Source organism: Culex quinquefasciatus, chromosome 2, assembly GCF_015732765.1.
Source record: "Culex quinquefasciatus strain JHB chromosome 2, VPISU_Cqui_1.0_pri_paternal, whole genome shotgun sequence".
Classification (NCBI taxonomy): Eukaryota; Metazoa; Arthropoda; class Insecta; order Diptera; family Culicidae; genus Culex; species Culex quinquefasciatus.
Window position 1 is genome coordinate 199919635 of NC_051862.1, and position 22012 is coordinate 199941646.

The 22012-nt window shown below is 33.4% G+C and overlaps 1 protein-coding gene across 2 annotated transcripts in view; it reads right to left on the minus strand.

Annotated features, from left to right (window-relative positions):
* The window catches only part of LOC6049441 (neuronal acetylcholine receptor subunit alpha-7), a 232286-nt gene that overhangs the window by 21924 nt on the left and 188350 nt on the right, over positions 1-22012 (minus strand). For both annotated transcript variants that reach the window (XM_038258185.1, XM_038258184.1), the window contains 3 exons: positions 21625-21711; positions 15000-15109; positions 424-569 (listed from right to left, as the gene is read on the minus strand). In XM_038258185.1, the coding sequence (XP_038114113.1) occupies positions 424-569; positions 15000-15109; positions 21625-21711 (343 nt within the window). The remainder of the gene's footprint in view (positions 1-423; positions 570-14999; positions 15110-21624; positions 21712-22012) is intronic.

A 22012-nucleotide genomic window follows, 5' to 3' on the forward strand; every position in this document is an offset into this window, starting at 1 on the left:
ATTTATTGAAATTGAAAATCACTTCAAGTCCATTGTTTAAGGTGATATCGATACCAATTAAATTCATCCCAAATTGCAACTCAACTAATGCCTAAATTCAACACAGGAAGCTCAAAATTTTATCCCGTTTCATTGATTGCCTGACACCTAACGAAGCGTGAACGATTCCGGTATCACAAAGAGCTCTCCAACTAGATCAAACTCAATCAGCGAATCCGGGCAAATTGCCCAGCTAGGGTAACCGGCTTGATTTTCTTACTTTTTGGTTATTTTCGTAATAAGAATGTTTTGTAAAATCGATATATTTTTTTATGAATTATATTGAAATCTAATCTACATTTGAAACAGTTGTTGCTGAATGTTAAATGTCACCCTACCTGTACAACGGATTGAGGAATTAGGTGCACCTCCACCAGTACTCACCGCTCTTTCAGTTCGACGTCCTGTATGTGCGTTTTCCGTTCGGAACTATCCGACGTTGGCGTTGCCGGATACTCCATCGATAAGCTTCTACCCGGTCGGCTCATTCTTAAAATACATGGCAGCCAATATAAAAATATGATTCTAACCTGCAATTGGATTAAATAAATACAAAAAAAAAACAGTTAGATTGAATTTGGACCCTGCTGCAACTTTTCAATTTGTCCGGTGGTGGTGTTGCGCTTTGAAGTCAAACGCAATAAAAATAAAAACCTACCCTCAAATGCTCACTAGATTAAATAGCTGCAATGTGTCAGCAAAATTTAAGCCACCTTCCTGCGTGGCTACAAAATGTGGCAGGTCCGACTGTTCGGGGGGTTTTTCGGGCTGGGGCCCTAGTCCAGCAGGTGATCAATCGATGCTAATGTATGCAGAATTCTAATTCGATTAGCATACATTAAATAACTTTTAAAAGCTTTGCCGGAGGTCGTGTTTCACAGGGGAAATGTTCCCACAGAACCAGATTCGATTGATTGCAATGTCAAAGCAGTTTTGGAAAACCAGAGAGCCAACAGGATGAGTGGTACTGCCTTTTTGCGTTTAAATAGTCAATCAATCGTCAAACGTTAATTGCTAATTGAATTGTTGGGTACATTTAACATTGAAGCTTAACGCACGATTGTTGGCAGAATTGATTTCATTTAAAGCATCCGCCTTGTACAAATCCACCAAGTGAAATTCAAAATATGACTACTCGTAATTACATACATTACGACAAAACAAAAAAAATCTACGAAAAAAAGGTTTAATAATACCTTTGTCTGAATAAACAGAATGAAAGGTGTCTTTCATTGAATTATAAATAAAGTGTGATTTTTTGGTCTATTTTTTATTGTTAAATCAAGATCGAATGAAAGCACAAAAAAATAAATTATAATTAAAATGAATGAATTTTATTCATATTTTGTGACTTGGAGAAGTTCTCTACGAAATCGATCATTTTTTTTTAATTTTAATTTTTTATTTTTTTATACAGCTGAAACTTTTATGGTGCTTTCGGTATGCCCAAAGAAGCCATTTTGCATCATTAGCTTGTCCAAAAAATTTTCCATTCAAATTTGGCAGCTGTCCATACAAAAATGATATGGCGTAATGTTGAATGTTTTACCCTTTTCAAATGTTAGTCTTGATTTGATTTTTTTTCCAAAATCCTTATTAATATTTTTAAAATTTATTTTAGGGGGGGGGGGGGGTCAACAAACCACTATGTAGCCGCCGAGTTATGAATTAAAAAAAAATAAGCTGGTACAAGTTTTTGTCTTCAGTTTTGCCTTCCTCACTGAGGTACAAAGTTGATTTTTAGAGCAGGATTATAGCTCTAAAAATGAACTTTGTATAAAAACGTCGTAGACCCACCTTCATTTATTCATATCGACTCAGAATCGAAAACTGAACAAATGTCTGTGTGTATGTGTGTGTGTGTGCGTGTGTATGTATGTATGTGACCAACAAATTAGCTCATGTTTCTCGGCACTGGCTGAACCGATTTGACCCGAACCTGTTGCATTCGACTTGGTTTAGGGTCCCATAGATCGAGTTTTATACAGATTGAAGTTTCGATAAGAAGTTCAAAAGTTATGTATAAAAATGTGTTTTCACTTATATCCGGATCTCACTTAAACGTATGTAAACTATGTCCGGATCCACCATCCGACCCATCGTTGTTTAGGTTATCAAAAAACCTTTCCAACGAGTCCAAAACATTGAAGATCTGGCTACCCTGTCTCGAGATATGGCCACTTAAGTGATATTGATGTACTTTTTGGAAGCCGGATCTCACTTAAATGTATGTAAACTATGTCCGGATCCACCATCTGACCCATCGTTGGTAAGGTTATCAAAAGAACTTTCCAACAAGTCCAAAACATTAAAGATCTGGCAACCCTGTCTCGAGATATGGCCCCATAAGTGATATTGATGTACTTTTTGGATGCCGGATCTCACTTAAATGCATGTAAACGATGTCCGGATCCATCATCCGACCCATCGTTGATTAGGTAATTGAAAGTCCTTTCCAACGAGTCCACAACATTGAAGATCTGGCAACCCTGTCTCGAGTTATGACCACTTAAGTGATATTTATGTACTTTTTTGAAGCCGGATCTCACTTAAATGTATGTAAACGATGTCCGGATCCATCTTCCAACCAATCGTTGGTTAGGAAATTGAAAAACCTTTCCAAAGAGTCCACAACATTGAAGATCTGGCAACCCTGTCTCGAGTTATGACCACTTAAGTGATATTTATGTACTTTTTTGAAGCCGGATCTCACATAAATGTATGTAAACGATGTCCGGATCCATCTTCCAACCCATCGTTGGTTAGGAAATTGAAAAACCTTTCCAAAGAGTCCACAACATTGAAGATCTGGCAATCCTGTCTCGAGTTATGACCACTTAAGTGATATTTATGTACTTTTTTGAAGCCGGATCTCACTTAAATGTATGTAAACTGTGTCCGGATCCACCATCTGACCCATCGTTGGTTAGATTATCAAAAGACCTTTCCAACGAGCCTAAAACATTGAATATCTGGCAACCCTGTCCCCAGATATGGCCACTTAAGTACTTTTTTATTCCGGATCAAAAAAATTGATGAAATTTGTGTACAACCTTATCATATCAGCCATTGTTGGTAATGAGTGAGGAAGGCTCCAACCACATAGGTGGATTTAATTAGGTTTTAATGTAAAATCAATCGATATCAATATTACACCCTTTTGAAAAGAAAAGAATTGAGTCCAAAATTTTAAAAATATTTTTTTTTTCGAAAAGATTGGATGTTCTACATAATCAAAAGCTGTTTGGATGAGACAAAGACACCTTTTTTTTTGTTATTTTTTCTTTAATCGCTGAATTTCAGCAACAGTTTAATATTAAATGTCCCTTACACATTTTTTTTGTAATTTTCACACATAATATAAAAAAAAATCGAAAAAATAAAATTTCATCTACAAAACATATTCTTAATTCCTTTTCAATTGAATGTACAAAAAAAATAAAGTTACAAATATATATATATATATATATATATTTTTTTTTCAAAAAATCATAACTTGTTGGTAACATTTTTTCCATATTTATCTATGGCACAAAAGTTGCGGTTTTGTGTCCCCTGAAACATAAAAAAAATAATTATTAAAAAATTGAAAACTCGAAAAAAATTGTCTTAATAGTTCTCTTCCATACTAACAATTTTGCCAAAGACACCAAACCGATCAGAAAATTCCATCAAAAGATTTACAATTTCGACAGTTGTCAAATTTTTTAAAGTCTTGTAAGAGTGAACCAATGACACAAAATAATCGAAATGATCAAAGAGCTTAATTCATCTACTTTTTTTTGTATATTGACTGTTTAAATCATGTGGTCAATAATTTGTTGAAATATTTTCGTTCCAATACATTAAAAAAATTTAAGGTTCTCAATAGAAAAAAATCGATAGACTATCATGGTAATTCGTCATGGTAAAAAATATTGGAAAGTTTAGTTTACAGTTGCTGTTATCTTGATAACAGTTGATGTTTTCGAAAAAAATCTTTTATTTTTTTTTCGTTTGAATGGGATTTTAATTAATTCACGTCAAAACTTGTAATGCCATAATTTTAGAAGAAAATTGTGTAACTTATTGCTAGAAGGTTTGAAAACCGAGGTTGAGCTTAAAAAATATGTTTTATTCAGAAATCTGTTCTCTAGTTACAGATAATAAAAAATCCGGTCCATTTTATAAAGTTTATTTGGCATGAAAAAAAATTAACTTTTAAAGATTTATTTGCATGGAAGTTATACTGTCTATTAAAAGAACAACATTCTTAAACCAGAAGAGCAATAGTCTGAAACGGGCTAGTAAACGATTTTGGACATATGATGTCTAAGAGCTCCTGATAAAAATTATCTGGTATACATAGCAAATCCTTATCGATGAGCCAGCAAAAAATTTAGGCTTTTTTTAGTAGCCGAAATAGAATTGTAACCTGTTTGTTCTTTTTTTTATTTTCCCATGGCACCTTAGCCAAGTCAGACCGGTAAACAAATTGCGTATAAAAACGTTCAGAATGAATAATTACCTTTTTCCTCTTGAAATTTATTGCCTTGCGGAACTGCTAAATCTTCAATTTTTACGTATGCTCTGAGCTGGCAGATGTTCAATTTGGCTTATATCTTCCTGTTTTTACGAATCTCTTCCAAATTGTTACCTCTGAATGCAAAAAAAAAAAACACAGAGAGTCAATTTATTGAAGCTATTCAGGAAAGTGAACTCTGCCCTCCTCTGTGTTTTTCCCTTCTCCAAATCATTGCAGTTTATAAACTTAATGCATCATGATAAGCTGCTGATGATGTCCGTTCTCTTTGCCACCGTGCCAAATCTGCATCGTTCTCTGCCCCAGATAGAGCAACCATCATGTCGCAACCAATTTGAAACTCCGTATTAATTCCATTCATTTTGGGGGCTCTGGCCTCGGCCATCAAATCAACCGGCGGCCCGAAAAATAACTCTCATCTGGTTGGTTGGCGTCCGGGAAGGTCCGAAAAGCCAACGTCATTTCCGGCAATCCCAATAAAACACACACCCACACTCTCACACGCAATCCGGAGCCACACTATTCATCATCACAATCCTTTTTTCCGAATGACCAGTTCCTTCTGGTGCTGGCTGGTGAATAGCAGCCGGCCCCCCAAAATTGGTTTCACGCAAGCCAGGGCCAAATCTGGCCAACCAAACCCAAAAACCAGAACCGAGAGTGAGAGAGCAACAGGACAGAGGCGAGTCATCAAAATTGTGTTCACTGTCCTGGTGGCTGTCTGGTTGGGTTCGTTTGGTTAGGTTTAGCCACAGTAGCATAACCTGGGAGTAGGTAGGCTGGTTGTTTCTAGGATTTCGAACGAACCAGAGGTCCAATTTTGAGGGGGAAATCATAAGTATTCATCAAATGGTGCTAACAGAGTCACGCGTTTGTGTCATAGATGGGTTGTTCTTTGTGAAATCTTGTTCAATTTTCATGAAAATTTCATAGAGAAAAGATGTTTCAGGCGACCTGCGGGCTGGTCATACAAAATTAGTAAATAAAAATCTGTATCTTGAAATGGGATTTTCTGACTGGATTGATGTCCTGGGCAAAGTTTTAGGTTAAAGTTAGAAATATTAAAAGAAATAGTTGCCCTCTAAAAAAATCAAGCATAACATTTGAAAGGGTCTTACAATAGATAGTTTTCTTATGTCATTCTTCATACCAAATTCAACAAATTTGAATTGTTTTATTAAAACCTGGGTGCTTAATGATGGTTCGCGAAACGGCCTAAATTTTGAACTGTCAAATTGGAACCAATTTACTGTTCGCCAAAAGTAGAGAGTATTGTCATCAATTATTAAAATTTGTTTTCTTTGTTGCAAGAATGAAGAATTATTGGCTTTTGAGGACCTGGAATTGTAGGCAAATCTTAAGAAAGTTGAAAGCGAGATCGTCATTTTTATGAATTGAAGTTGTTTATGGATTCGATGTGGTTGTATCCATTCAGAAACTGTCTTTATTGTTTGATTCCGTTTGAAAACCTACTGGTTTTGGGAAAATCATCTTTGTTTGTTGAATCAGCTTAGCCAGAATTAGCGATGTTTTTTCGCTGGACCAGGAAAAGCTACAGGTTGACTGCAGGATTCCACCAGCTAGGGAATTTTTCTGTGACATTGCAGAATGACACTCTCGCCGCAGCACTATGGGGTATTTCCATATAAGCGAGCGGCCAAAAATATTTTTTTGCTTTTTTGTGACTTTTTTGTGTTGTTTGTACTTAGTATAATGAAAACAAATGAATTTTGATATTTTTCCAAAAAAAAAAAGTTTAATTTTCGATTCTTTCATATATTTGAGGCCACATGCATTAAAGTGGTGAATTTTGATATTCTTGCTCTGTCTATTTGATGCACGGAATGGCGGTTTATGCTATGTTAAAGTTTCTGATTTACGTTCAATCTCCCTCCTCTTTTCTTGAGTTTAAATCCACCTCTCTTTGAAGACCCCCATCCCCTCCAATTAAAATTTGATTTTTGCGGTGTTTTAGAATTTTAGACGGTTTATTTTATGGAACATTGTATGGATTCTCGTCCACGTTTTTGGTTGATCCACTTGCAAAATTCACGTTTTCCACGATAAATTCTTCTAAATCAAAATCACTATGTAACCGATTGTCTTTAGATTACTTAAAATATGAACTTCTTCTATGGGCTTTTGTATACCTCGTTTGGAGCTACAGAACAGCATGCGTAGTTTTTCCTCTGTGGGTTTTTCCTGAGTTGATCATGTGATGGTTCTGCAATGTTGTAATTCTTACAAATATACTCGAAAGCAGTTCTCACGTTTTCAGAATAGTGCTTCGTTATATCGTACAGGGACACTACGGTATTATTATCCATACTTTCAAAAGAACACAACAACGAACTGATATGAATATTCGACGAATCGTTTCTGTAAAATACTTAGAATAGGAATTTCTAATTTTATTAAACGTACCTAAGTACCGTAAACTGGGGTGACTTTGATAGCCCGGGGTGACATTGATAGAAATTTGATTTGGCCACTATTTTTGATACATCCAATGTAACAGTCACATTTTTGCATATATGTTCGATAATAAGCTTTCCCTTAATGCTTACATACCGTCAGTGGGGGTGACATTGGGTCTGGGGGGTGAGATTGGGTCAAAGTGATTTTTTACGGATTTTACCATTTCTCAGATTCTTTTCAATGAAACTGAATTCTGTTAAAAGGGTTGTGTAGGGGACATCTTAAGATGATTTCGCTGAAAAAAATTCGTTCCTAGAACATATCCTGTTATTTTGGCAGATGTCTAAAGTTGGGGTACGTTTTTGGCCAAAAATGACCTCTCGAAAAATCATTTTTCTAATATTATTGTTAGAATTGCTCGAAAACTACCCAAATATTTGAAAATCTCCACTTCAAACATTGTAGCGTGTCAATACGATTCCCTCGAACAAGAAACGCTGTTGGATGACTTGTTTTTACCATATCTTTGTATTTCAGCATCATTTTAGTTTCATTCGACCCAATGTCACCCCCTCTAAGGGGTGAGATTGGGTCAATTTTCAAACAATTGGCATTTAAGGTAGTGTTCATCAAAATCGACCATATTTTGGGAAAATGTTAGTAAACTATCTAAGAACAAATCTACGTTAAAAGATTTTCGATGTTATTTAAATTGTTTTTGTTATTAAGAAATTTCGAGAGGTGTTTCGTTTTTTGACCCATAGTCACCCCCACTGACGGTACTCAAAATTCTCAAAAATGTTTAAATATTAATTTGACGGGCATTTGAAAAACCTATCAAAGTCACCCCGGGCTATCAAAGTCACCCCAGTTTACGGTACCAACAAAGTCATGAATATCAAATCAATTTCAAAACATACATAGCAGGTACGTCATTTCTGCCTCCGCAGGTAAATAATGTGATTTTAACCAAGCGTATACGCGAAATCATTAATTTTCTTGCATGAATCAAAATGTTCAAAATGGCATAACTCAAAAGTGCACATAAGTGCACTTTGAAATTTGGAGACAAGTTAGGACATGGTTCAAATTTTAAGCTGCAAAATTTTCAGATCGCACAAATGCACACAAAAAAGTACTCCATTAACAAAGTTGAAAAAACTAAATTTTGAATAAAAATCCATCTTTTTGATTTTTATTATTTTTTTTAGCCTATAAAAGTGTGTTTTGTAAAATGTTATTGAAAAGTTGAATCAATTACCTTTCTGAATATTTATAATGATGCAGGAAAAAATACATAAACAGCTACACAGTACAACTATGAAAAATAATCATTTTTTTGTCAAAAAAAACATGTTTTTTCTTACCATTTTCGCCTTTGAAGGTCTGCAATTCAGAGAATATTGAACCTACAACTTTCAAACTCCGGATTTTTCTTAGTTAGAATGTTTATTTTCGAAAAAAAATACCAAAAAAATAATTAGAGTATGTCGGTTTTTCGATTTATGGCCGCCTGAAACCCCATAGTGCGCAGTTCTTCGTTAACATGTATGACGAAACAAAGAGAAACACAAAAAGTAACTTTTTCAAAACTTTTTTTCATAAAATTGCGATAACTCGTGATGTTTATTTGCAATCCCCTTATGTTCCCTTTTATCATTTTTTTTGTAGTTGTCTGCTCTACAACTTTGTAAAACCTTATTACACTTTTAAGGGATTACATACATGTAAAAAATCTCAAAAATTAAAATTCCGATTATTTATTAAATCCTTTCAAAAGATTATTTCCAATCACTCCTGAAAGTTTCATAAAGATATTTCATTATTTCAATAAGTCGAAGACGATTAAAGTTTTACAGTTTTGCCATGCGCAAAGCGAACCGTCAAACTTTGTGAGCGTTTTTCTCAAAACACCGAGTTGATTTGCGGGTGCCACGATATCTCGAGATGGGATGGATCAAAATGGCTGAAATTTAGACTGAGAACTCTCAAGACATCTTCCCTGTGCATGACGAAGCCCAATTTTGAAATTTAGGTTTTTAAAAAATTACAAAAATCAAAAACTGTAGATTTTTTCTATGAAAAAGAGAAAAATATTTTTATCTTTTTTTTTAAATAAACTTTTGTAGAATCGGCCTTCGTCATGCACACGGGATCCGTTTAGTGAGTCTTTACCAAAATGTTGAGCCGATTTGGTCAACGCAGTGTTGAGATATCGTGGCACCCGTTTTTTGAAACTGCTAACTTAAAATAGCTATGTCTTGGCAATGGTACATCCAAATGTCTTCAAATTTATTTTCTTAATAGATGAAAATGTATATTTTAATACCCTGAAAACAGATTTAAAAAAAAGTTGAAATATCTGCTCATACCAACCTCTGGCAATAGAGCCAATTTACATATGGGTAATTCTCCGCCAACTCACACAGCAGTTGCCCCGACCCCTCTTCGATTTGCGTGAAACTTTGTCCTAAGGGGTAACTTTTGTCCCTGATCACGAATCCGAGGTCCGTTTTTTGATATCTCGTGACGGAGGGCGGTACGACCCTTCCATTTTTGAACATGCGAAAAAGAGGTGTTTTTCAATAATTTGCAGCCTGAAACGGTGATGAGATAGAAATTTGGTGTCAAAGGGACTTTTATGTAAAATTAGACGCCCGATTTGATGGCGTACTCAGAATTCCGAAAACGTATTTTCATCGAAAAACACTAAAAGTTTTAAAATTCTCCCATTTTCCGTTACTCGACTGTAAAATTTTTGAACATGTCATTTTATGGGAAATTTAATGTACTTTTCGAATCTACATTGTCCCAGAAGGGTCATTTTTCATTTAGAACAAAATTTTTCATTTTAAAATTTCGTGTTTTTCTAACTTTGCAGGGTTATTTTTAGAGTGTAACAGTGTTCTACAAAGTTGTAGAGCAGACAATTACAAAATTTTTGATATATATACATAAGGGGTTTGCTTATAAACATCACAAGTTATCACGATTTTACGAAAAAAGTTTTAAAAAGTTGGTCGTCATCGATCATGGCCGTTCATGGTCACCCGCGACAGACACGGACGACGAAACAAAGAGAAACGCAAAAGTAACTTTTTCAAAACTTTTTTCGTAAAATCGCGATAACTTGTGATGTTTATAAGCAAACCCCTTATGTCTATATATCAAAATTTTTGTAATTGTCTGCTCTACAACTTTGTACAACATTGTTACACTCTAAAAACAACCCTGCAAAGTTAGAAAAACACGAAATTTTAAAATAAAAATTTTGTTCTAAATGAAAAATGACCCTTCTGGGACAATGTAGATTCGAAAAGTACATTAAATTTCCCATAAAATGACATGTTCCAAAATTTTTTACAGTCGAGTAACGGAAAATGGGAGAATTTTTAAAACTTTTTTAGTGTTTTTTTCGATGAAAAATACGTTTTTTTGGAATTCTGAGTACGCCATCAAATCGGGCGTCTAATTTTACATAAAAGTCCCTTTGACGCCAAATTTCTATCTCATCATCGTTTCAGGCTGCAAATTATTGAAAATCACCTCTTTTTTCTCACGTTCAAAAATGAAAGAGGTCGTACCGCCCCTCCGTCACGAGATATCAAAAAACGGGCCTCGGATTCGTGATCAGGGACAAAAGTTACCCATTAGGATAAAGTTTCACGCAAATCAAAGAGGGGTCGGGCAACTTTTCCCGATTTTGTGTGAGTTGGTAGAGAATTAGGGTAGAGTAGTCATCAATGAGACACGGGGAACAATGATAAAATGGCTCTAACAAGTCGTAGTTTCAACCAATCAGGCTCATATTTGGAGGAAAGGTGTGTCTACTGGATACACGTCTGCCATTATAGTGACTTTGGTTATGGACGCTCCCTTGAAGAGTTATTCATACATGTTTGATTCTGGGGTGTAAAAGTAAATTATGTACAAAAATTACTTTTTCGCTCGTAGGCTGCCATTAACACCAAAACTAATATTTCTTCAAATTTCTTTCGACGTTCCATAGGGATTGAGTTGGGCTACAATGTCCTTTCATTGGGTTTGGCCAAAATTTAGAGTATACCCAGTATCCAGGACTGTCTCATTGTTCCCCACTCATTTCAGCTCATGGGTAACAATGAGACACTTTGATTTTTCTTCATTAAACTTTTCAAAATCTATGTAAATCTTTCAAAACATGAATTAAAAGTGATTTTTGGCATATTAATAGAGTTTAACTTCAATTAACCAAAAATACAAAGTTATTTGGTATAAATATACGAATTTTAAAAAATTTAAATTATTTTTAGTATAACTTTTGTTACTTAAAGTTTCATGTTGGCAAAATTGCTCTAAAATGTTCAAGGCAAGTTACCTGCAATGGAACAATACAAAAACATGATGTTTTACTAGAAAAATCTTGATTTTCGTAGCGTGTCTCATTGTTCCCCAGCTGTCTCATTGTTCCTGCCAAGTGCGTCTACAATGAGACAGTTGAATAACTCTGGCTGTAGATGTCGGATCGATCTCATATTTTGGTCAATGTTAGAACACATTAAAAGAAAAAAAATGCAACAAAAAGCTCATTAAAACTTGCTGATGAAAAAATGAGAAAAATCTTTGAAAGTTGAAAACCAAAAGTGTCTCATTGATGACTACCCTACCCTACCCATATGTTATTTCTAGTCAATTAATTGATGCTTGCACAGTGAAGAATGCGAAAATATTTCAATTGTTTTGTTCAATAAAGTTCAACTCATAATTATTCGCTGTGATTCTGCCTCTCCTTACCCAGATATTTAACAAAAAGAAGACCAAAATAGGTAATGAAAATATTCCAAAAATATCCAAGAAAATTCAAGTTCGTTTGAGAATTTCTCCTTTTTTTATTGTTGAGCAATTCTCAACGAAATAAACCGATTTTATAAATTGTCCCATTATTATATTTTAAAAATCTAACTCATTTGTTTTCGCAATCGAAAATACGTTACATAAATTTTAATATAGTGCACCGTTTACAGATGTTATTTTTTATATTTTAAATTGTTTATAAAAAATAATAATGAGCGTTTCTGAAAATATTTTGGTTGTTGAGATATGATCAGCGGAAAAAGGAAAACGGAAAATTGATGTTTTTTTATTCTCACCCAAACAGCCCCCTAATTAAATTGTCAATACATTCTTCTTAGAAAATATTGGTAAAAAAATTAAACATTTATGATATTTTCTGATTAACTTGAAAAGGAAACATTTTTGAAAATTTTGGAATCAAGCATATCATTCCAAAAGGACGTTTGATTGAATGTTTGGACCATTTGAATTTAAGAATTTTTAAATTTTTTTTTTTTCGATATGATCAAGAATTTAGCATTTTTTTTCTTTAATTTCAAATTGTTTCTATTTTACATGAGTATGTTGCTAATTTTTTTTAAAGTTTATGTCCCTAGGCTCTGACGAGGGGGCAAAAAAAAAGATTAAAAATTTAAATTAGTTATAAGCCTTATTTTTAACATTAGCATGAAAAAAATGCTCTAAAATCCAGTTGTCCAGTTGTTTTCCAATCATAATTTTTCAAAATACCTTAAAATTGACGAAAATTGTTTTTTTTTTTGCGATGCTATTTCATTGGAATTTTATATAATATTTTGAAACGAGCTCAAACATGATAATGATTATCATGCCAAACTTCTGTTTTCTTTAAAATGCGAAAAAAAAATTGTTTTGCCCTCTGAATTTCGGACCAGTTTTGAAGAGGAGAAAGCGACAAAAACTTTGGAAAATATATGCCACAGCCTAAAAACCGTAGAAAAAAATCGGTTAAATTTCTATTTAAAAACACTTGTTTTTCTACAAAAAAAATATATATATATTTTTGTAGAAACTTCTCTACTGCTCAAAAGTTTTGGGTTTTTGTCTCCAAAATAAGTTTATAAATAATTTAAAATAAAAAATGATTGAAAAATCAGCAAAAAAAAACTTTGCCGAAAACGCCAAAGCGAGCATAAAACTCCATCAAAACATACGAGCAACTCTCTCTACGAAATCGGCCGATTTCGACCATTTTTATTTTTTGTATTTTTTGATTTGACTCAAACTTTGTGGGGGCCTTCCCTATGACCAAATATGCTATTTTGTGTCATTGGTTCACCCATACAAGTCTCCATACAATTTTGGCAGCTGTCCATACAAAAATGGTATGTAAATATTCAAACAGCTGTAACTTTTGAGTTAATTTTCTGATCAATTTGGTGTCTTCGGCAAAGTTGTAGGTATTGTTGAGGACTATTGAGAAAAAAATAGGTACACGGAAAAAAAAAATTTTTTACCAACTTTTTTTTCACTAAAACTCAATTTCCCAAAATACGTATTTTTTGATTTTTGAGATTTTTTGATATGTTTTAGGGGACAAAAATCCGCAACTTTTGAGCCATAGAGAACCATGGTCAAAAAATCTGCCGCCGAGTTATGAATTTTGGAAAAAATAGTGATTTTTGGAAAAAATCGAAGTTTCATGCAAAAACAAGTTTGACATTATTTTTTAATGCAAAATTGAATTTACAATCGAAAAGTACTTGACAGATTTTTTGATAAAGGGCTCCGTTTTCTAGATATAGCCACCGAAAGTTTGATTTTAGCGAAATATGCTGAAGATACAGCGGCTGAAAAACTGCAAATATTTCGCTAAAATCAAACTTTCGGTGGCTATATCTAGAAAACGGAGCCCTTTATCAAAAAATATGTAGAGTATTTTTCGATTGCAAATTCAATTTTGCATTAAAAAATAATGTCAAACTTGTTTTTGTATGAAACTTCAATTTTTTTCCAAAAATCACTATTTTTTCAAAAAATCATAACTCGGCGGCAGATTTTTTGACCATGTTTCTCTATGGCTCAAAAGTTGCGGATGTTTGTCCCTTAATACATATCAAAAAATCTCAAAAATCAAAAAATACGTTTTGGGAAATTGAGTTTTAGTAAAAAAAAAGTTGATAAAAAATCCTCAAATTTTCTTTTCCGTGTACCTATTTTTTTCTCAATAGTCCTCAACAATACCTACAACTTTGCCGAAGACACCAAATTGATCAGAAAATTCACTCAAAAGTTACAGCTGTTTGAATATTTACATACCATTTTTGTATGGACAGCAGCCAAAATTGTATGGAGACTTGTATGGGTGAACCAATGACACAAAATAGCATATTTGGTCATAGGGAAGGCCCCCACAAAGTTTGAGCCAAATCAAAAAATACAAATAAAATCCATTTCCGGTTTTGGTAGAGAATTGCTCATACAGATTTTTGAATATTCACGTACCATTATTTATTGAGAACTGTTCAAATTGTTTGAGCGAACCAATGACTAAACATGTGGTTTTTTTGGTAACAGCGTTTGAACCAAACAAAAAGTACAAATTAAATCCATTTCCGGGATTCGGGGAGAGTTGCTCTTTTTCGAAATTTTGTCGCAAGAATCTGGCATGTATATTGTATACATCAATGATATTCAAATAAAACATAAATATCCATCTTCCAGTTCCTTTCAAAACCCTAATTGGGCCAGGTTGTTATGTTAGCCCACTGATAATTGATTTTTTTTTATTCTGAGAAGTTGTCATGGAATTTAAAAATAGAATAATTAAATCTGTTTTAAGCAGATGTAAAATGATTTTTTTTTATATTCGACTATATTTTCAAGATTTGACTACTATTTTGTTTATAGAAATGTTTAGTCAATGGTGTCATTCAACCATATTTAGTTTTAGATTGTTTTTTTTTTTTCAAAAACTAACTTGTAATGGAGTCAGAAAAACTGATGAAAATACTAAATTTGCTAGTTGACCTCGAATAAATTTTCCACATGCACCACCACCGGAAAATTCTGACCACACTGCTGCTACTTTTTGGCTCGAGAAGTCCCTTTTGGAACGCCAGGTCAGTACACCAGATTGGGCAGACCAAGTTTTGGCCACCTCACACACTTCACATCTAACCCCAAAAACAAAACATGGATGGAAACTACAGTTGGCCCAAATACTCACCCAATCAGACATTTCGTGTGTGTCCGCATTTCTATGATGATAATTTAAAATTAAAATTGTCGAAACAACGGATGATGCAACCATAAACATGATGCAGTTAAAATATGTGCCTGTGGACGAGAAAGAACAAGAAAAAACAAACACGTAGACGAGGACATGTTTTATGATTAGTGCTGGACGTGTCGTCGACTCAAACGCGCGACCGGACGTTTTCCGACCGAGCTCTGTGAATAGAAAATGTCGTCTGTGTTGAAACGGAAAATGAGAGAAATGTTCTGTTCTGTTTTTTTGCTTTTGAATGTGCTTTTGTAGTGTTTCTTCCCCCTTTTAGAGATCTGGTCTGTGAAGGTAAGCCTGGAAACGTCACGACAAATCATCTAATTTTTTTTTACAGAAATTACAATTACAGTTCGAAACTACATCAATTCCAAGCCATTTCAACAGCCACTTCACACAAGCTTTACACGTTTGGAAAATACATCGATTTGTTTAATGTACTCGGAAAACAACACTTTTTGAAGACTTGTTTCAAACTTTTTTTTTTTTGATTGCATGCATTATTGATAGTCTAGATTGGAGTTGATGGTTAGATCTTGATCACTCAAATTGCTTAAAAGACTGAAAGTACAGCTTAGAATAGTTGAGAGATAGACTTGGGATCTCAATAAGAACTACACAGATTTACTACGGTGCGTTTAATTAGATGGAAAATGATCAGTACCCATGTACAGCAAATAGTGATAGTTGAAATTATACTGTGTGTTGTGATTGTTTAGGTGATGTAATCCCTGCTTTCAAACTCCTGAAGTGATGTTTATGTGTAAAAGAAATTATTCTCAATTTATAAACTCATAATTAATCCAATTCCTTACAAACTAGGATCAATTCCTGAGGCCTTAAACTAGTTTACCACACTCTGCTGAGATGTTACCTTGCACCTGTACTCAACCTGTTTTATTTTTTGTCTTTGCCTGTGTCACCTATATGAAAAGTAAACAAAATACAACGATGTGTGCGCCCGGGCGAAGACTAAATGCGGGATGCTGCCATTCACGTAACACGAAGATGCTTAACGGTTACACTTTACGATTTCGTTCATATTGCTGCTGGCCGCCTTAACATTCTTCTAATTGTCGAAGGAAACATTTAGAAGAGTTAGTGTTAAAATTTTACTCATTTTAAATCCGAATAATGTCTGCACATAAAGAACTTCTTATGATTTTAACTATGCAATAAGAAAAAGTTCGAAATTCGAAAGTGACTTGGAATTTTGCCCTTTCTAGTCTATTCGCAGGGATACCATCCCTAATATGTTATCAACGTTCACTTATGACAATCTGAAACGATCAAATCTAGTGGAGCAAAGGCAAATAAGAGAGATTCACGAAAAAATCGTTTACTCGTTAATCCTTTGCAGAGCTACCGAAAAATATGTGTATGATTGATAACCAGTTTTGGAATTGAGCTCCATTTAATAAAAACCCTATTAAAAATTCATTTTTTAATTTTTCAATTCAATATTTTTTAAAAATAATAAAATTGCATCAAGATTATGCAAAAAGGAAAATTTATTTATGTTTATTTTAAAAGATGTTTATTGAATAAGCATTTTGAGCAGCGTTTCTCACATGGTGAATGGAAATTTAACCCAAAAAGGAATTCAGTTCGTTCTTGGGGAGAATTAAAAATGATTTAATGGTAATGGGTCTAGTTTGAAAATAAATTTAAGTCGAGCTATGAAAATTGAACCAATTTATTATCGCAGAATCGAAAAATTACATTAAAAAAATCAATTCGTTACGCTTATGCTAATAATCTGAAATAAGATAACATTAAACAAAGTAAATATAAAAAAATAGTTATTCTCTAAATTTAAGCAAATTGAGGATTGTTTGTATGCTTTGTATTTTTTTTTTTCATTTTCGTTCTAGGGAACAAATAATTAAAATTTTGCTCTAAAATATGAAACGTATCAATCTTTTACCGAAGTTATGACTTTTTGAAGAAAAGATGATTTTTTGGAAAACGTAGAACATAGTGTCATACAAAATATTAACATTTCTTTTCGGATGATACTTCTATTTTTTAAGGAAAATTTCTTTACAGTTGTGTGCGGAAAACGGTTTTTGGATTATTTCAAGCAGCTGAACTAATTTTTATCGAAATTAGTTCAGATTAACCCAAGCCTGAAGTTTGTGACAAAAATATTTTTCATGCAAAAATGACTTTGTTAAATCGCTAATAACTTTTTAGGAATAGGTATGTTTTTCAGCTTTTCATTTTCTATGAGAATCTCACTTTTGAGAATATTTGGATGGAAATAAGATTTTTTTCTGATTTTCCCATACAAACTTCACCTAGATGGATAAATATTGAACGGTTTAGCAAATATTTGGCCCAGATTTCTTAAATTCTTAAACGATATTCAGCCTAAGGAGCGAGTTTTTGAATAAAAAAGTCTCATAATTCGGACGCCCTACTCTACAAATATGAGTTATTAGTTAATTCATTTTAAGAAATGCTACAAAATTGTCAAATTACAAGAATTTTAAAGATATTTTTTTTGAAAATGTTCAGTTTTTTGCAAATGAAAAAATATACCAAAACATTTGGAAAATTCAGAAATATTTCCTAAATCTATTCGTTTGAGACTGCTGTTTCCTGAGCACTAAAATCTTCAAATTTAATGTTTATTATTTTCTAAGCTGGCATGATTTCATAAACTAACCAAATGGCAGATTGGTTCGATTTTAAATGTTGTAATTGAAACTATTTTTTTTGAGCTCTTATCGAAAAAAATGTATTTTTTAATCATGCTTTATAATTGAAAATTCGGCCAATAATTGCGTTTGGCTAATTTTAAATGGCAGGTTTGATTTGAAAACCTTGAGTAAATTTTCTGAGCTGCTCGAAAATGTTGTCTGTACAGTTACTTTTCTTTTATGAAATATTTCCAAATTGCAAATTTTCACTTAAAAGGTTTATAATTTCAAAACGGAGAACCTTATTTAATTTTTGTCGAATAAAATAGAATTTTGAAATAATGATCATATCTTAGGTAACAGAATCTTTCCTCAATTAAAACCCAAACAATGCTTTTGGTTGTATTTAGCATAAGAAAACATTAGAAAAAGATATGGGATGATCACTTAAATTTATAAAAAGTGAAATTGAAAATAGTTTTTTTTTCTGTGTGACTTTTTTGGATTGGAATGTTGTAAACATAACCTTCCTTTTTTGTTTGTCAAAAAAAATCAAACCATCCACATTAACGACCCCCGGGTCTTTTGTGGTCTCTATTGCAAGTTTCTGCTCGAACCTAGGAGTCCGAAGGCTTGAATGGGGAGAGCACCCAAACCTCTTTCTACTCCAAGGAACCTTCCACCCCAGTGTTTGAACTGACGACCTTTGGATTGCGAGTCCAACCGCCGCCAGCGATTCCACCGGAGTAAGCTTGGTTTGGTGTGTTGTTTGTACTTATGGCATGGAGACGACTCCTACACCTGGAATGACTTAACGGCCTAACAACAACCAAGGCAGGGACCGACATTTTACTTCCTCATCCGATGGAAGGTTGGAGCAGATGGGAATCGAACCCAGAATCATCCGCTTACAAAGCGGACAGCGTAACCATTCGACCACGCACTGTTTGTCATGGCCGCTAAATTCTTGTTGATGTATGGGACTTGTAAGGAAACACTCACAAGGATAGATCAATATGCAGAACAGCCATTCCCTGGTCACAATCAGTCTTGAGGTCTGACCAACCCTTACATTTTGGGAGCAATTTGAGCAGAACTTTATGGAAAAACGTTATTTTTTTGTTATTTATTTTTATTATATTAATTTTTTAAAACAAATACAACAGTGTTGAAATTAAGAAAAGTGCACATGGCAAAAAATCAGTTTTCTTGAAACTGCTCTTAATTATAATTTAAACATTTGAATTCAGTTATGAGTACCCTTTATATTAAATCACAATTACCATACTTTCTTAATTAAAATTTTTACATATGTTCTCATAATTTTGAAAGATTTTCAGTGCAAACATCAAGCCATCCAACTAATTATGCAAATCAGCTTCTTTTAAATTGGGACTGCACCGTTTCAAATTTCATCCAAATTAATTACAAAATAGAAAATATCGGACAATTGAGAAATTCTTGAGATTTCATAAATATTAAATATCATTCAGAACCATAACGGTAAATAAGTGAAATAGTTTTTATTGATTTGACATAAAAAAAAAACAAAAAAAACATTGGGTTGGCAATCAAAAAAATATTCTTGAATCAGTAACAAACACTGAAAATTTTTATTTTATCATTTGTTTTTAAATGTCAAATATTTTTGATTATTTGAGTTTACTTATCAAATGATTTAAGTGTAAAATACGGAAATATTTTTCAAATCAAAATTATTTGAATTTTATCTCAAACGTGACAATCCAATAAAAAAAATGTCTGATTGTTCGTCATGCAATTCTTAATAAGTTTCTTAATAACTTAAGGATCAATCCTTATCTCAATTCAAAGGTATAAAATTCAAACACTTTTTTTAAAGAGTGCACAGCAACCAAGAAAGTTTTCTCCCATTTTTTTTTAACTTACGGACTCAGTCCTGCAAGTCCTGCAGTCCTGTAAAAACAATTAGTCCTTGTTGTAAATTATTCAGTAGACTGTAGCATTTAAGGGGTTGAATCCAAAGTTATATGTCTTGTTTCCGTAGTTTTGAAGATTCTCAAAATATCTGTTACACAAATCTTGGTGCAGAAAGCTCTGGTTGACAAATTTTACGACAAATTCAACAATTTATTCTAAACTTTAAAAAGCTCAACTAATGAATCAGAGAAAAAAAAATCAAACAGTGTTGCAATATATATAAAATTATCGATTTAAAATGATCTGTGAAACAAGATAATTAAATTTTTATAATTGTTACACAGAAATTTTTCTTATGGAATTATTCATCAGAATGGTGAAAGATTTGGTGTCCAAAAAATGTGTAATATTATTACAGAAACTGGTGAATTTTCATCAGTTTTTGATGATTTATCCGATCATTTTTTCAGCCTTCCAAAATTTACATTTTATCTGTTCAATTTTTAATTAAAAATTTGTTTTTTTTTGCTGTTTGTAATGTTTATATATATGAAACATATTTTTTTAGTTCCATGGTGTATTGTACATGTTTTATTCTTTGGGCTATATGTTTATTTCTTTTCTGAGAATATATTTTAAATTATTCAATTTTTGAAAACTTCGAATGACTTTGTACCAAAATGTTTGCTTGAATATCTATAAATAAAGATTTTGTGGTTGATGCGATCAGGTAAATACTGCTTTTTATTTTTTTAAAAGTATTTCCATTCTTTCAGTTCCCATTCTTTTTCCCAAGTTTTATCAAATGATCTATTTTTACACTCAAATACTTTCTTACACATATCATGCATGCAAATATGAAGCGACATTTTTCTACATGTGTTCGTGAATGTTCTTTTTTTTTTTTTTGGTTTTTAGCAACTGTTTCCTTTGTACATCCAATATTCTGTTTGTGATGATCGTGTGATTATTTTACTCTACTCAGTGTGTTTTTTTTTTGCATTTCAATTTCCAACGATAGCTTTCGCCGAGCTACAAAATCACACACGCACACTCTTCTAAACGTTTACAGCTTTCCTACAAGGTAACGGGGTACGGTGAATTAGGGGGTGATGGTGGGGCGGGGGTGTTACAGTTCACGGCAGCATTCCAGTAGTGAGCCTCCGCCCGCGCTAGACTGTACAAAGCAAAATTGAAGAACTATGCACAGGTGTCCGGATAAGTTATCTTGATGGTACTTTTTTTGTGTAATCTTTTTTTTGCGTGGAATTCAAGCATTCCCGGTTTTTTTTTTGTTTTTTTTTCGGTTGTATGAAAAAACTTAAAATACAGTAAAAATGGAAACTGAGGAAAACTGAGGGTTCGAAATTGAAAAACAGTTTGACAGTTTGACGAAAAAACGGAACGGAAAAAACAACAACACTGGTTTGACAAACAATTTAGCGCCAATCAAGCTCTAGGTACAGAGAATAAAACGGAAAAAGTACGAACGAACGATGTTTGTTACGACAAAGTTTTGGGGGGTGGGCGGTGGTGGGTAGGGTTGAAACGGAAATCGTCTAGAAAATTTAATGATCTTCAAAATGTGACTAATCGATAGAAGAAAGCACACTAGATTCTCTAGAAGAATGCAAAAATGATTTTTCTTTTTTTTGTATTTGGTTTGTTTGATTTTCAAGACACTCGAAAGCTACGATTACGGCAAGCAACTAATCGATGGAGATCTCTCTGAGAAGAATGCACGTCATTGTTTCTTTTTTTTTCGGTGGGGAAAATTCTGTATTTTGAAAAACGGAAAACTCTTAAAATTGTTTTGGACAAATTTTGCAAGGGCTGGTAACAAACAGAAGAAAATCAAATCTTTTTGCTTTTGCAAAGGCCAAAGTGTGAAATAAAAAACACAAATAAAACAAACAAAAACGAAAATGTGGTGAAAACAGAATTACAAAAAAACTTAAAATACAACGAATCGATACAAAAAACGAACAAAAGAAGGGTTTTGCACCATACAAGATAACACCTACCTAAAAGTGGAACAGCATCCGACGTGGCTGGCATTGTTTCAGCAACCATGTTTAAAAATACAGTCAATGATAATAAAATTGTTACACCTGAACGCGCGTACACGTGCACGTACACATAAACAAAGACAAACACATAGATGACACACGGTGGTAGTAGGTTGGTTGGTTGGTTTTTTTTTCCAAGGTGAGTTGAGTTGGTTTCAGGACCAAATGGGTTTCCGAAATCCGGCCCGGGATAAGCGTTAAATTGAAATACAGTGGGAGATAAAGTCACGCGCACACACACACACGCCGTCACAAACGGACACAACCACACACACAAGTTTGGGGAGAAAAGAAAAGAGAAAAGAGAGAAAATATGGCCAATTAATCCTCGGATTTTCCACTA